This window comes from Labrus bergylta, chromosome 22, assembly GCF_963930695.1.
Source record: "Labrus bergylta chromosome 22, fLabBer1.1, whole genome shotgun sequence".
NCBI lineage: Eukaryota > Metazoa > Chordata > Actinopteri > Labriformes > Labridae > Labrus > Labrus bergylta.
In genome coordinates this window covers 19,464,507-19,479,633 of record NC_089216.1, presented here as the reverse complement: position 1 = coordinate 19,479,633, position 15,127 = coordinate 19,464,507, and the positions used below count along the sequence as shown (strand labels likewise).

Below are 15,127 nucleotides of genomic sequence, written 5' to 3'. Positions count from 1 at the left end.
CATAAAGGCTCATTTTAAAACAATAAATGGATTCTCTTTCATCTGAGGTTTAGTTGCAGGTAAGTCAGCCTTTGAGGCTGTCTTTGAGACTAACCAGCCTCAGAATAATAAAACTAAAAACACTAAAATACTCTTTACACTGTTTATGATTGTGACAAAGATCATTTTAGTATTTCCTTACGTAGTTTAAAGGCTTAATATATGATTTTTCGCACTTAAATATAAATCAAGTATATCCTCTGAAAATAACTTTGAGTCATGACTGTCTACAATGGGTGTAACACCCGAGTCCCACTGTCTGTGATGTTTTCAGATTCCTATCTTCAGTTTGTTTACATCGCCGGGACGGCCGGCTGACTCCTCCCCTGGTGAATAAAAGTTGTTTAATTGAGGGACTAGAGCAAAGAAGAATAACATACTGTACTCACTGCTTACCTGTGTTTCTAGATCACGCTCATTTCAGGTAAATTTACATGCAGTGTGAAGATACGAGCATAATAAAGATCGCTACCATTAGCATGCTAACACAACAATGCAGCACAAGTTGTTTTGGTTTCATGCTGGTGCTCAAGGGCCACATCTGCTGGATCAAAACATCAAATATTAAGCCTTTAAACATTTCCCTTCATAAAACAGCTGATTACTTGAACATATAATCCTTGATTATTTTTTCATCATTATTTATATTTTGTTTTTGTCAATGGGGTAGAAAAGAAAATGTTGATCTGAAAAGATAAATCTTTGTAAGATAATTAAAAAAACTTTGAGGTTAATATCCTCTCGTCCTTTTTTTACGACACACAAGAGACGCGTTATTAAAAAAAGTAACTAAGTAACTTTTACTTAAAGTACATTTTAAACAAGTTACTTTTTACTTTTACTTGAGTACATTTTTAAACTGGTACTTTTACTTATACTTAAATAAAATTTTATCAAAGTAACAGTACTTTTACTTGAGTAGAATATATCAGACAGTTTAAACTTTTTTTTTTCTCTCAAAGAGACCTTAAAAACAGGATTTTACACCGGATTTTACGATACATCCACAATGCCACATCACCATTAGTCACACACGCTTCCTTCCTCAAACCATGGGAGTCTGAGACCATGGAGGGAAGCTGTTTTTTGTTGCTTCTATTGTGTTGCACTTTTTGATTATTTTGATTGCTTTAATAGAGATTTCAAAAACAGGAAGTGGGATTTTTGACTACATTTTTTTTTTCGTCTCAGCCATGTATGTCATCATGGTTTAAGAAGAAATGAGAATTGACATGTCACAGCCTCAAGGTTGGGAAGGCGTGAGAAATACCATCTTTAACATTTCTGTGAAAATTTCAACTTAAATTCTTACGTAGGACTGATTTCATATCGTTACTGTGAGTGGATTTCCCAGGCAGTACATTCACTGGTTATGCACATTGTTAAATATCACAATGTATGTTGTGACAAGTTGTTGCATGCTAGTCTAGAAGATAAAAAAAACAATCTATTTTTTTAAACTAAACAAGCTAACAGTCTTTGCACTGCTCATGAATTGTTGAATATTGTCATTGTGTATTTTTTTGGGAATTGATCCTTGTTTGAGCTTTTTGGAGGAACCTTATTTGAGTGTTATTTTTGGTTTGAATGTGATTTTTTAAACTATATATAGCCAACAGTAGCTTAATATATATATATATGTAGCAGCGTTCCTGAATATGAAGCCGCTGAGAGGCTGAGGTTGGTGTAATGTATTTGTCCGACGCGCTTTCAAAAGAATACTGTGATCCGTAAAAATAAGTTTGACTTTTTTATTAACGTAAAAAAGATAATCAACTTAACTTATAATAACGTGCATTAACTCATAATCACAGTGAACTAGAAACAATAGCGGTCAACAAAAAATACGGCCACCCAGCTCACCCCCTCTCTTCCACTGAGAACAAAAGGTGAACAGGTGAGTTAAATCAACACATCTCCGCCCATACCCATGTGACCCGACATCCCCTCACTCAACACAATCCTAATAAATGATATAATAATCAATAACCCAAAACACTAATATATAACAAACTACCTTAACCTTAAATAAAAAGCACAAAGACAATTACACCAATCCATGGCTCCAACAATATATATATATTTTACAAATCAGCATTGTTGAAATTATTTATTTTCTATAAAATCCCTATTTGATATAGGCTACCTATGAAGGTTCAGTTCACCTAAAACATGTCTCCCTTGGGGTGTTGCTTTACTTCAATGTCTTCCATTGAGAAGTATTACAAGATATGTTTTCAAAATTACGACGGAAGATTAGGGCCACGTTAAAAAAAATAAAATCAATACATTTCGAGATTAAAGTCGTACATTTACGAGTTTAATCTCATAAATTAACGAGTTCGAGACCAGCCTGCACGAAAATTTTGAAAGTAGAACTCGTAAAGTCTTTAAAGAATAAAATAATAAAGTGGTTATTTCAGTCTATATCAGAAGAGCAGCAGCATCCTGTTCTCAAATGACAAACATGTAGCATCTTGTTCTAAAGGTTTCACTAATAAGGAAATAGGATACTTCCTTGTGTAGTCGGTAAAAACAGTTCAAGAGAAGTTTTCACTTCAACTTGTAAGAACTTGTTTATCTGTAAAATGATGAACAGGACACAAACTGTCTCTGCACATGAGACACTTTAACAACAGACAGATAACAGACACAAATACTTGTGTTGGGGCTTTACTTATGCAGATATGAAACTTCACATTTTGGCACATCATCATCTTCACATAGTCATGAAATATCAGCACCCTGAAAAGATACTGCAAGAAACTGTGGCTTTTCCGAAGAAAGAAGCACACTGACTGGGAGGAAGTTGTCTGCAGAGGAAAATACTTTAAGAGTTCTACTTTCATCATTTTGCGCAGGCTGGTCTCGAAATTGAAAAAGAAATTATTTTTTTAACGTGGCCCTAATCCTCCGTCGTACAAAATAGCTCCTCCAACTCTCCTCCAACAGCAGATCCTGTTGAGTGAGTCTTTCTGGTCGTGGACTGATACTCAGGTAAGTAACCTTGCACACTTTAGGTCTACTATGCCAAGGTGTATGCCTTTACTCTGAAAACGATAGCCACTTTAAGTTTAAAGTGTCTACTTTTACTATCTCCAACAAGTCCCTACCCAGTTAAGGAAGCTCCACGCCCAATTCCAGCCTCCAGGCGAGGTGACGTCGGGTTGAAGCAAAAAAAGTTGAAGCGAAAGTTGAAGCTACACGTTTGCCTTCTTCTTTATACTCTGGCGTTACAACGTGACATCAAGAACAGAATCCAACCGGGAGCGTCAGGACTGGAAGGACGACGTGTTGCCCTCCTTTTCCACAGTTATGGGAACTTTTAACAAATTTAGGAGGATTTTAAAAAGTGAGCTGCTCTTTATTTGCTGCCTTTTCTCCGGAGTCGAACTCCTAACATGTAAGTAAGGGCGTCATAACCACTAAATGTTTCTTTTTTTTTTTTTTTTTTCTTTAAGTTTCTCATTGACATATGTCGGGGTTTTGTCATCAGCTGTGGGCATGAAGAACTCCTTTAAAGTGTAAACATCAGCGTTTCCCAGTAATGACGTCACGTGTGGGCGGGTATCACCCCCGTTGAGTTTGGGGGGTTTGTTTGGTTTGGTGAGAAGAAAACAGCTAGAGTAGAAAAATGTCATGTTAAAAAAAAAAGGTAATTATTTTGATCTGTGTATTAGCCAACTTTTTAATCTTTAAAACAAAAATACGGTCTAAATTAAAATGCTATCTAAAAATACAAGGCTATAGGCTGCCTTTATCTTACGAGTGTGATTACAAGTGTGACTTATAGATAGGCCTACTATACAATATTGAACACTGTCCTTTTTTGTAAATAAACATTAAACTATAACCAGGTTACAGGTGTATGTGAGGTAAGAGGTAAACGGAGAGAGGAATAGTTGTGTGATTTTATGTCAAATATGATAGGCTGAGCCTGCTGAGAGGTTATGGTGAAGGCAAAATGTCAGGTTTTATAACATCCACACATTTTTGCAAACACTGCTGATCCGGCAACACACTGGGGGAAAGGATCTTTCTTTAATGCTTTCAGTGGGAATAGAGGCTAAAATGAATCCGAATCTGAATCCGAGTGTATTTATGTGATGCACAGGGCTGCACAATCAATTATATTGATTTTTATTTTAATTTTTTAAACTTTGATATACTTTATTAATTCCCGAGGGGAAATTATTATTGTTATTTGGAGACATGCTTCTCACACACATGCAGGACCTGTGGCCCTGCATTAGTGGGAGAGCACCAGGGCTATTGGGGGCAGTGCTCGGGAAGTACCCTGGCACCCATCCAGCTACTGGACCAACTTCCATATTATGGTCTGCACCGGGACTTGAGCCGGTGACCCTCAGGTTCCCAACCCAAGTCCCTACAGTCTGAGCTACTGCCACCCCAATGCAATATGAGCATTCGCTACAAACACATTGCCTAAGTCTGAATTTTGAATGATGCATAGATACATTTTGAGGCCTGGGTCCTAACAGCCATGCTTTAAGTCTGATGAAGCTCAAGCTTCAGAGTAACTGGTGCCAATTTAGTTCTGAGAAGTAACTCATTTTTGGGATGACGCCAACGAATATTTTCTTAACATCATGAACAACAATTTGATAGAAACTGAGTCATAGCTAACATGCACTCCTATTTTTTTTGCACATCATTATCTCAGTTTTGAATAATGTTATCATACTTTGCATATTTTTCCTCATATCATGCAGGCCTAATGCAAATTAAAGTTGACATTTATGTTTCAATCCCAGGAAAAACCAAATGTGAATCAGACTGTTGACACTGGACAGAGCAAAGAGAGAGATAAAAGTTACTTTAAATAACTGGCAAAATCAACAACATTATCTGTTGTTTAAAAATGTACCGAGCAGATGTGAAACTTTATCGTCGTCTCCTAGAAACAGCTGTAAACAGAGCAGATGTTTGTTTTTTTGGCAGTTCAGACAGGTTGTTGTAAACAGAGTCAGCAGCACTCCATCATTTGACTCTCGCAGAGCGGGTGAACAAAGGAGCTATCTGCACAGCGCACACCCAGAGACTAATTACAATCACACTTAAAAACTTAGTCATGACCTTTTTTGTGTTTCTCTTTTCTTCACCTCAGGTCAAGTCTTACCACCACAAAATGTCACCCTAACGTGGCCCAAAGATTTTTGGCCTCGGTTGTCCTGGGCACCACCACCACATTCAATGAAAAACTGCAAATATCAAGTAAAAACAAGAAACAATGAAGGGGGCATTGATGGGATCGTGAGTATGCATATTTACTTCCCATTTTAGTAAGACATGCAGCTAATCAATGGGTTTGTTTGCTCTTCATTAAAGGTTTTTGTTCGTCCAATGTCCTTTTAATCGTATCCACGGAGTCATGTGTGACACATGACTCCGTGAATACGATTAAAAGGATACGATTAAAATGTGCAAAAGTATCACACAGTTAATTAAGTGTTCCAAAAAATGTTTGAAATACTCCTGGAAACACATATAACACAGTCAATTTACTGTAGGTAGGTTTACTGTACACCCCCACCCCTGAAAGAAACAGGTCTTAAACAGTATCATACCTTTATATGGTGTGTTCCAACAATATAGGGAAGTTGTGAAGAGTCATGACAATTTCAGAAAAAAAAAAAAGATCTGCAGATGGGACGGGAGTCATTCTACCGGGATTGGGACCGGACAGGATTTTCTTATTTCTAGTCTGGGATTGGGATGGGACGGGAGTTTATTTTTGTGGGATGGGATGTGAGTGAAAAATTGCTCCTGTTTCAACAAGAGACTGACGGACTACGCATATAGCAACAACCTATAGGATGCAGCATTCCAATAAAAAACATTCCAATAACATTCGCTGGAAACTGGTTTGTGTCCGCCACTTGCCCAAACAAGTAATAGAGCAAATGAGGTGACTACGCTAGTCATTAAGACACAACCTTTGAAAAAAAAAAAAAAAGAACAAAAACTTACAAAGATGACACAAAGTCAGCTGTGTAGAAAAGTCTGGGTTAATTGTTAAAGCTTTCTGTGCTTTACCTGTATTTGATTTGGGATTTGTTTTACATTTCTTCATGAGTTTTTAAATTAAAAAACTCAAAAAGGTTTTTTAGTGTGATAGTATAAGTGACATAATGTACATAAATGGACTCTAATTTAATTCCTTTATAAAAATGTAAAATTGTGGGGCGTCGGGTTAGTGCTAGCGCCCCATGTATGGAGGCTGTAGTCCTCCAAGCGGGCGGCCTGGGTTCAGGTTCTGACACGTGGCTCCTTTCCCGCATGTCATTCCCCACATCTCTCTCTCCCTAATTTTCAACTCTATCCTCTGTCCTATCTCTAAAATAAATCTTAAAAGAAAAGAAAATGTGTAGAAAGTCTCTGTAAAATCTTTATCTTTTACTCAGCATTGTGAGTTTATCTTTACATCCCCACTTTACACTAACTGTAAAAGTTCTACTTTCAGAGCTTTTATTTTGGTAAAAGATCAGTTCAGTGTAATCAGCTGAATGTACTTGATTTACCAAAAGTGTACAATTACATGTTGTCCCCCTACTTTTCACAAAGCCGTCTTATTGTGTGTATTATGTTGTTGTTTAATTGATGTGAATACCTTGTTTGTGTTGCAGTGTACTATAGTCAACAACACTTCATGGAGCACCAGGAGAGTGATGGAAGGAGGAGTTCTGAACTTGATTTTGCAAACTGTCTGTAATGACACTGATGAAAGTGTAAATGTTGAAATCAGATCCGCTTACAAAGGTAGCTCATCCTGCACACCGATAGTCTGCATATGACCCCATTGTGTGTGTGTGTTTTTTAAAAAGCTTTATAAGCCATTGATGGATGTTTGTGTATTTATCGTCTTAAAGATGTGTTATTGTTTCTCTGTTATTCCCAGATCTGGTGAAAGATTTGCAGTGCTTCATCGAGTCCTCCACACTCACTAACTGCACCTGGCTCCATGCCACTAAAACGTCAGATCTTCGTTTTTTTTATATGTACGGGTATTTATTTATTCATTTGATATTTTATGCTTCTAGGAAAAAACACTATCTACACGATGCAGAGCTGTAGAACAAAAGTTGCCTCAGAGTAATAAATAAACTCACCATTATGCAAGATATGCGAGAAAGCTGTAACGCAACACTTCCTGAAACCGTTTACAGTAGTTAGCTTTGTCACGCAACACACGTAGACGTTAGGTGATTGAGCCAGGGTTACGTCACACTCCTGATCAGTTGCTCAGTGTCAGGCTTGGAATTTGTGAGGCTTGTTTTGGAAATGTAGAATCTGGTTAAAACCTGATGTGAAACCTCTGGCGATATCCAACCATCAGCATAACACTAAATCCAAAAGTGTAAGATCTTTTTTTATTATTATTGATTGCCACATTTTCTATCATGAATAAGCTACAGTGAGGGGTTATGAAGCCTAAAAAATGTCAGTCGCCATGTTGGCAATCCTGACTTAGCCTAACTTTCGATCAGTCTGGAACAAGGCAACGAGGTGGAGGTGGAGCCTAAGCAGGCCTTAGCGCTCCTGTCATACAGGTACATATATGCACCTGCCAATTAGTCAAATACATTCATAACGCTTGGTCTTGATAACATCAATAGGGATGATTTATGAAAAAAAAAAACCATCCCCCAGGTTGTAACCATGTTTCCTTCTGCTGTAAAAATTTGCCTTTTAACACGGGACCTGGGTTAGGAGACACTTGAGGAACTGCAGTATGTTGCACTTCCACATTAGCTTCTTTGTGGAACACCGGAAGTCGCTTGATTGAAAAGTTGCTTGTTGTAAGTCCTTATGCCATGCTAAACAAACCTCTGAGTTCCTTATGATGTAGACAAGAAAGTTGTTTTAGCCTTCTTGTTCAGATCTGCCAAAGAGGCAAATTCCCATACCCATCAAATACTCCTTGAACTTTGGATTGTGTATTTTCAAGTTAAAGGTTATCCGACCGATTGGAATATATATATTTTAAAAATCTTTTTACAGTACAATACATTTTGATTTTTGGCTTAGTGTGCATGAAAGTAAATAACATTTCTCTCGAATCTTTTCAAGGTTTTCAAATAATGACCCAAATAAATCTCTGGAGGATGAATCCCAGTGGACCCCGTTAGTAGAGTGCTCAGCATACACATACGGCATCAGAAGTGGTTGTGGTCTGCAGGCGAAACCCACCCAAACACTGTTCATACTGCTCAATGGAACCCTTGACAACAAGCCAGTCAGAAACACCTTCAAGAAAAGCCTTCTTGGTATGTGGGCAACATTTTGTAGAAATATGTCCGGCTTCCTCTTTTGATCTCTGAACTAGAGGAGAAGTTGCTCTCTGATCTTTCTTGGAAATGTTTTTTTTTTTTTTTTTCAGTTCTGATGTGAAGACTGTTACTGTGTAGGTTCTTGTGTAACGTGGGATATGACACAATTTAAAACGTTTAACTTTAAGCAACACACAAAGCAGCCATTTGAAGAGATATAAAATACTGTATGTCTGTTGTCTGTCTCTATAATGTCTTCTTTCTCTGTGCAGTGAGACCTCCTGCCCTCAACTGGACGGTCGTTGAAGCTGAAAATTACTTCATTATTAACTGGATTCCTCCTGATGTATTCTCTCTGGATTCCTGGGAGTTTTGTATTCGGTACACTGAGGGTGATAAACTAAAGGTAAGACACGAGTACAGTATTTGAATGTTTGCTTATGAAAATAAAAGCACAATAGTTGAGAACAATGGATATTAGGATTTAAATCTTAGAAGCATCTGAGAACCAAAATAGTAAAAATTGTGTGTCAATTTATGTGCATTGTGAAGCTACAAGCTAACTAAAGTGTGCTAACATTATCCTGCTAACACAACAGTGCAGACCACGGTCAACTGCAGCTCGATCAGAGGACAATTTAGTCCGCCGCTTGCGCTTAATGATGGTGTGTTGTAAGTCATAACTCCTTCATGGGAAGGAGAGTGGAGAGGTGGTTGGAGGTGTGTCTCTGGAGGAGAGCCAAGGCTTCAGATTAGCGGAGGTGTCGCCAAACAGCATTTTTTTTTGTCATTCGTCCTTTAAAGGTTTTTGACATTCCGGTTGTCATGCCAGTAACGTGTTTTTGGAATTAATTTGAAGTTTAAAGAAGTTGATCGCATTTATTAAAGCTCCTGTGAGGAGTTTTTAGCTGGTTAAAAACAGACTGAAAATCATAATGATGCCTCTTTATGACCTGAAAAAAACAAAAAAACAAGACCATCAGTGGCAAGACTGATTATGAGGTGATTTTAAATCCTTGTAAAAGTTGCTGCGGGGTAAAATAGAACTACCTATACCGCAGAAACCGCCCTTTTTAAACTTCTAAACAGCAAATATAACTATGATAACCTTTGCTCTGAAAATAGCTGAATAAGAATTCCACATGTGCTACACAAAATCAACAAAAACTGTTTTGTCCTAAGGGGGCGCCAAAATCAACACAAAATGAAAGTTTGCCCTAGGAGCTTGAAAATACATGAAGATAATATAAAAGTTTTCAGAGTAAGAAAATAAAGTAAATGCAGTGTTTTCAATGTCAACATTTTGTTAACACTCATAGTTTCAGTTTGTTTCAGCAGAATTCAGGCATATTGTATTCTTTATAAGAAGACTAAATGTTTACTCACCTTGTTTTCTCACAGAATATTACAACAAAAAAAGTGACATCGTATAAGCTGCCGAGGCAATCTCGCTATCAGTACTGGATTTCTATTCAAGCAAAGAAAGATGAAAACAAGACGCCATGGACTAAAGAGAAGTATTTCAGTACGATCATTGTATTTCTTTTCATCTATTTCAATTGCAAAATGACACAGGCACACTGAAGAGAATCTGAGATGTGTTCATTTTTGATAATCAGATTTTTTAAAACTTTTCTGTTAAGGTGCAGCTACAGATCCGAGTGCAATTCTATATCCTGTAGTTATCATCCCATTGATGTGTGCTGGCCTGGCAGTCCTCACTGTTGTGTGTTGCAGGAAGTATGTGGAGTCTTCACCTATGTATCTGCTGATTGCAGTTGTGTCTTCTTATACGCCTCTGATCTTTAACTTTCTCTTAACAGGAATAAGAAAGCTCTTTTCCCCAAAGTACCAGAACCTCGAGACCTCCTCAGTGAGATTTCTAACAACAACAACAAGGTGAATGATGTTTTTTAAAAAAAAATCCTGGCTCTGATTGTCATTTCTCTTCAAATCCTAAGGGAAGTTTATTTTATTCACCATGTTGCCCAGACTTACCTGAGAAGGTGGCGTCCACTTCAGCGTCTGCCTGGTTGATATGAGTTTATATGAAGCAGCTGGATAGAGTAGCATTAAGACAATAAGTTAAGTACATTACATAAAATCTTAAAGGTCCTGTGAGGAGTTTTTAGCCGCTAATGAAAAGGACTGAAATTAATAATGACGCCCCTATGTGACCTACAAGAAGCAAACAAGACCATAGGCTTCAACAGTGTGGCTCATAGTGGATTCAATTATTAGCCATTATGTCATATTTATGCTCCTGTAGGAGACACAGGTTTGTATGAAATCAACCTCATTTAACAAGCTTTATTCACGATATCTGCAAAAAAAAACAAACAAAAAAAAACTACACTACACTACCCACAATCTGTGTGTCACAGCGACGACTCTGATTGGTGGAGCCCGCTGTTACCATGGCAATGTCCCCCCCGCCCCTCGGCTCTGAATGAGAACGGATAGTTTTGCTAGCAGGCTAGTTTCACTAGCTAGTTAGGTAGCTAGCACAAAATGTACCAATTCAATTCAATTCAATTCAATTCAATTTATTTTTGTATAGCGTCAACTCATAACAAGTGTTATCTCAAGACACTTTACAAAAAGCAGGTAAAATACCTTACTCTTTGTCTGTTAACATTACAAAAGAGCAGGTAAAAAGACCTTACTCATTGTTATGTTACAAAAAGCAGGTAAAAGACCTTACTAATTGCTATATTACAAAGACCCGGCCTATCCATCATGAGCACTTTAGCAAAGCAGCAAAAGTTACAGTGGTAAGAAAAAACTGCCTTATTAAAAGGCAGAAATCTTCGGCCGGATCCCCGGCTCATGATGAAACAGCCTTCACAGGCCTAGACTGCGCCGGGGTTGGAAAGGGATAGGGGGAGAGATGGGACAAGATGCAGGAAGAGGGATAGGGAGCAAGGGGGTGGGGGGAGGCAAACCGTCCATCAACAATCCGGTGGGTGGGTGGGGGGGGGGGGTTTGTTCTGGCAGGCCGTCAACCAACGATCTTGAGGAGCCTAAGAGAGCTCAAGAGCTCTCAGGAAAGTAGGTGGTTAGTGACTGAGATTTACAGATAGATACATGCAGTAATATGATGTACTGTATATGCACAGAGAGAGAGAGAGAGAGAGAGAGGAGCTCAAGGTGCCAGTAACCTTCTTGATGAGTGAACGTCATTTTATATATTCAAAAACAAAAATTACAATGTAGTACAACACTTTTATTAACATTATAATTATAACAACAACTAAAGTTACATTTAGGAAGAAACAATTTCATTCACAATGGATTATGGGATGGGTAGTTCCTTGATTCAGGAAGAAAATGATGTGTACACAGTCTTGTAACTTTTTGTACACTTTTCAATGCAGTTTGGGTGCCGAATCAAATGTACTTTAGTCAGGAGTATAGGGGTAAATGGTTTTCTTGGTGGATTTATGAGGATTTTTTGAAATGTCATTGGAGGATTTGAATAAGGAATATTTATGTCCTGAACGAGATCCACCAATACAATGGGTGGTCACTGTTGAGCTCTATAAGAGAGAAGATTTATTCTATGTAGTGATTTTAAATGCCTGTCGCCTTTGATTGTTGATTGTTGAGCTGTACTGAGGCATTTAGCACTTTTAGGAAAAGCCAGGATAACTGTTTCCTCTTGTTGACATTCTTTGTGCTTAGAGAAGCTAACAACTGTCTGGCAGCCAACTGGTTAACTTGAGTACAGACATTATAGGTATAAATTTACTTATCCAAGATTGGGCAGAAAACAGAGTTAGTAAAAACACTGATAAAGTAAACAACACAAGAACAAGTTTTAGTATAGAATTTTGGGGTGTCACTTTGTTTACGGCTTTCTTTTCTTGTTCTTCACAGAGCGTTATTCACAAACTGTACATCCCTGCAGAGGAAGAAGAAAACTGCAAAATCACTCTGGTGATGGACCCCCAAACTCTCCTCCTAGCAAACCTCTGAAGTAAAGATGTGTTTTAAACTGCAACACCTCAACAGCTCTCATTCATCTATAGTGCTGGCTCGACAACAAATTGGAAGATTGAGTAGCCAAATATGTCGATGGAGATTAACTTAAATAATGGCAGCTACTGAACTCCTGCACGTGGTTATTTTTTAGATGCAGCTAAAAAAAATCAAACTGTACAAAGCTTTTTTGTTTTCATGTGGGTGGAGTAGAAGAGACATGAGTTGCACTGAATTGTTTTTTATCTGGATATCAGAATCGTAAAAAAAAAAAAAAAATGCCCAGAGGATCTGGAAAACATTGAAACAGTCGTGAAAAATGTGCATCAATTCCCTTATAGTCTATAGCTGCACAATAATTCCACTTTTTTCTGCCTGAAGGGTTAGGTCTTTACTAAAACCCCAACATGTTTTTTGTCCTCCATTGAAAAGACCCAATCAAGTTACTTTACATTACTGCATTCATTTTCATATTCCCATAAGGTAATAAATAACACCATCATGCGAAAAATATATATTATATATATATAGAACAGCCTAAAATGAATTCTGTTGTTTTACAAGATAATTTATGTCTAAGTAGACTTTAGCACTGAGTGGACATACAAACGTAATAAATAGACTCATCGGTGTGTTCATCTTTGTGTCTATAGAGCAGCAGACATGTTAATGATCCCAGAGGATCTGCAGGAAACATTTTATGTATTTTTATTTGTATATATTTTTACATCGATGTGTAAATCTTAAATCGATATTTTTATATTTTTTAAGGCATTTTGCGACCCCCCCTCATGGTGTCTCGCGTCCACCCGGGGGATCCCACAGCTCAAGGCTTACTTTTTTTTTTTTTAAGATTTATTTTTGGGCTTTTTGTGCCTTAATGGAGAGATGGGACAGTGGCTAGAGTCAGAAATCAGAGAGAGAGAGAAAGTAGGGAATGATATGCAGGAAAGGAGCCACAGGCTGGACTCGAACCTGAGGCGCACGCACTAACCACTGCACCACCAGCACCCCTTTTTTTACTTTTTAGTTTTTTTATCGACCATTGCTCGTTCTCTTTGACAAATTCACCAGTTGGATAAAAAGTAGATAGAATAAACTGCATGCAACAACCGGATAAGCACTTATCGTGCTGAGGAGGAGGTCATCTTTTACAGCTACATTGCACCATTCCTCTGAAGTGCTGCTCGTGTCCCCCCCCCATTACACATAGCTTTTCTTTCTGATTAAATGTGAAACGTCTTTTTACATCCTGTTTGTGTTTCAGCTATATCACTGGTTTGTTCTTCTGAACGGATAGTTATACACTGAACTTTGCTGATAAACCTAAACGTGCTAGTTAGGCTGCCTGGTGTGTGGGTCACTTTACCAAAACTAGCTAAAAACTAAGATTTGATAAGATCAATTTAAAATAAATTCTCATAGTTTGTCTCAAAATGTTTTTGACTTGGAGGATAATTGAACACGTTATGTCAGCTGTTGACCACGTCTTCTTTAGGCACACCCAGCAGAGCATACAGATAGCTGCACAGTTAGAAAACATGATATATTTTGAGATTAGCCATTATTATAAACACCAGTTTTAGATTTATTGAAATTCCTTCACATAAAATAGTTCAGTTTCTTTCACAATATTTAAAGCTCCAAGTCCAAGTTGTTCATTTATTCAACTACTGCTTTCAGTGAAGACGTTTAGTCAGCTAAATAATCTATTCATGCTTTCACATCTACGCACTTCATTGAATGAAGTACTGGTGTGTGCTTTTTAAAAAAATATATATATATACGTTTTTTAGAATTGTGTATTTTAGTTGATTTTTGGTTTGGAATAAATATTATGTTTTTTTTTACATTTCGATAACTTGTCGGCTTCCCATCATTTCATATAAGGCATTCGGTGTTACTGACTTAAATGATGGTTTGTTATTTTACATTGGGTGCTGGTTTCCTTTTTTGAGGCAGTGGCTTAGCTTAGCTTAGCATTAAGACTGGAAACAGGGATGGAACTTTTCACCACTAAAATTCATAAAACATATCCTAGCCTATACCCCGGGGCTTGTCCAGACCTTTTTGACTCGGGTGGCCTAAGTAGGGCACTGACTTATGCAGGGGCTGCCTGAAATGTTTTGGCACCAACAAATTGAAAGTTCATTCATTGCAAGTAAGACTTAGCGCTTTACTTTCTATGCACCTGTCTCATGAAATAAACACATTTAACACAAGTCCTGCTACAAACAGGACAAATAGCCAATCACAGTTCAGGATTTTTAGGGTGGCCAATCAGATTTCTATGGGGGCCCATGTCACACCTGGCCACCTATCTGGACACGCCCCTGCCTATAACTCATTAGTTAAATCCATACAAAACATGTTTTTAATGTCTGCACATATATTTACCTCTGAAGTATACTTCCCCTTTAGTTAAGCTTCATCATGTTTCTGTCTTAGCTATTTAAACTGGCTGGCAGCTACACGCCTATTTTGTAAACCGGTCAGACTTCTCCTTTACACAGTATTCACATTTTGTCCATGGGTTAAACACAGAGTTTAGCTCACAGGGGAGTCACAAGTGTCATACAGTGTTAGGAGCTAATAAAAGATAAACATTCCCTTTGGTAACTCTGCATTTAACAGCTACTTTTTCATTTTAAGATTAATATTTACACAAAAAAATGTTTAAACCCACCTCTATATTTATATTTGTTGCAAAACATACATATTCCATTTGTGATGTACATTATCCTTGTTCTACTTTTTTTAAAGCAACCCTGACGTGCATCGATGTAGATACACATAGGTATACCCACTTCTAAATC

At 37.7% G+C, this 15,127-nt stretch overlaps 1 protein-coding gene across 1 annotated transcript; it reads left to right on the top strand.

Annotated features, from left to right (window-relative positions):
* The first annotated feature begins 2,703 nt into the window (after positions 1-2,703).
* LOC114919044 (uncharacterized) lies at positions 2,704-14,920 on the top strand. Its single transcript, XM_065950623.1, has 11 exons — positions 2,704-3,036; positions 3,146-3,442; positions 5,168-5,313; positions 6,687-6,819; positions 6,959-7,058; positions 8,131-8,327; positions 8,603-8,736; positions 9,732-9,855; positions 9,974-10,070; positions 10,154-10,229; positions 12,210-14,920. Exons 2-11 carry the CDS (start codon positions 3,355-3,357, stop codon positions 12,306-12,308), a joined length of 1,194 nt encoding a protein of 397 aa, XP_065806695.1. The 5' UTR covers positions 2,704-3,036; positions 3,146-3,354; the 3' UTR covers positions 12,309-14,920.
* The last annotated feature ends 207 nt before the right edge of the window (positions 14,921-15,127 follow it).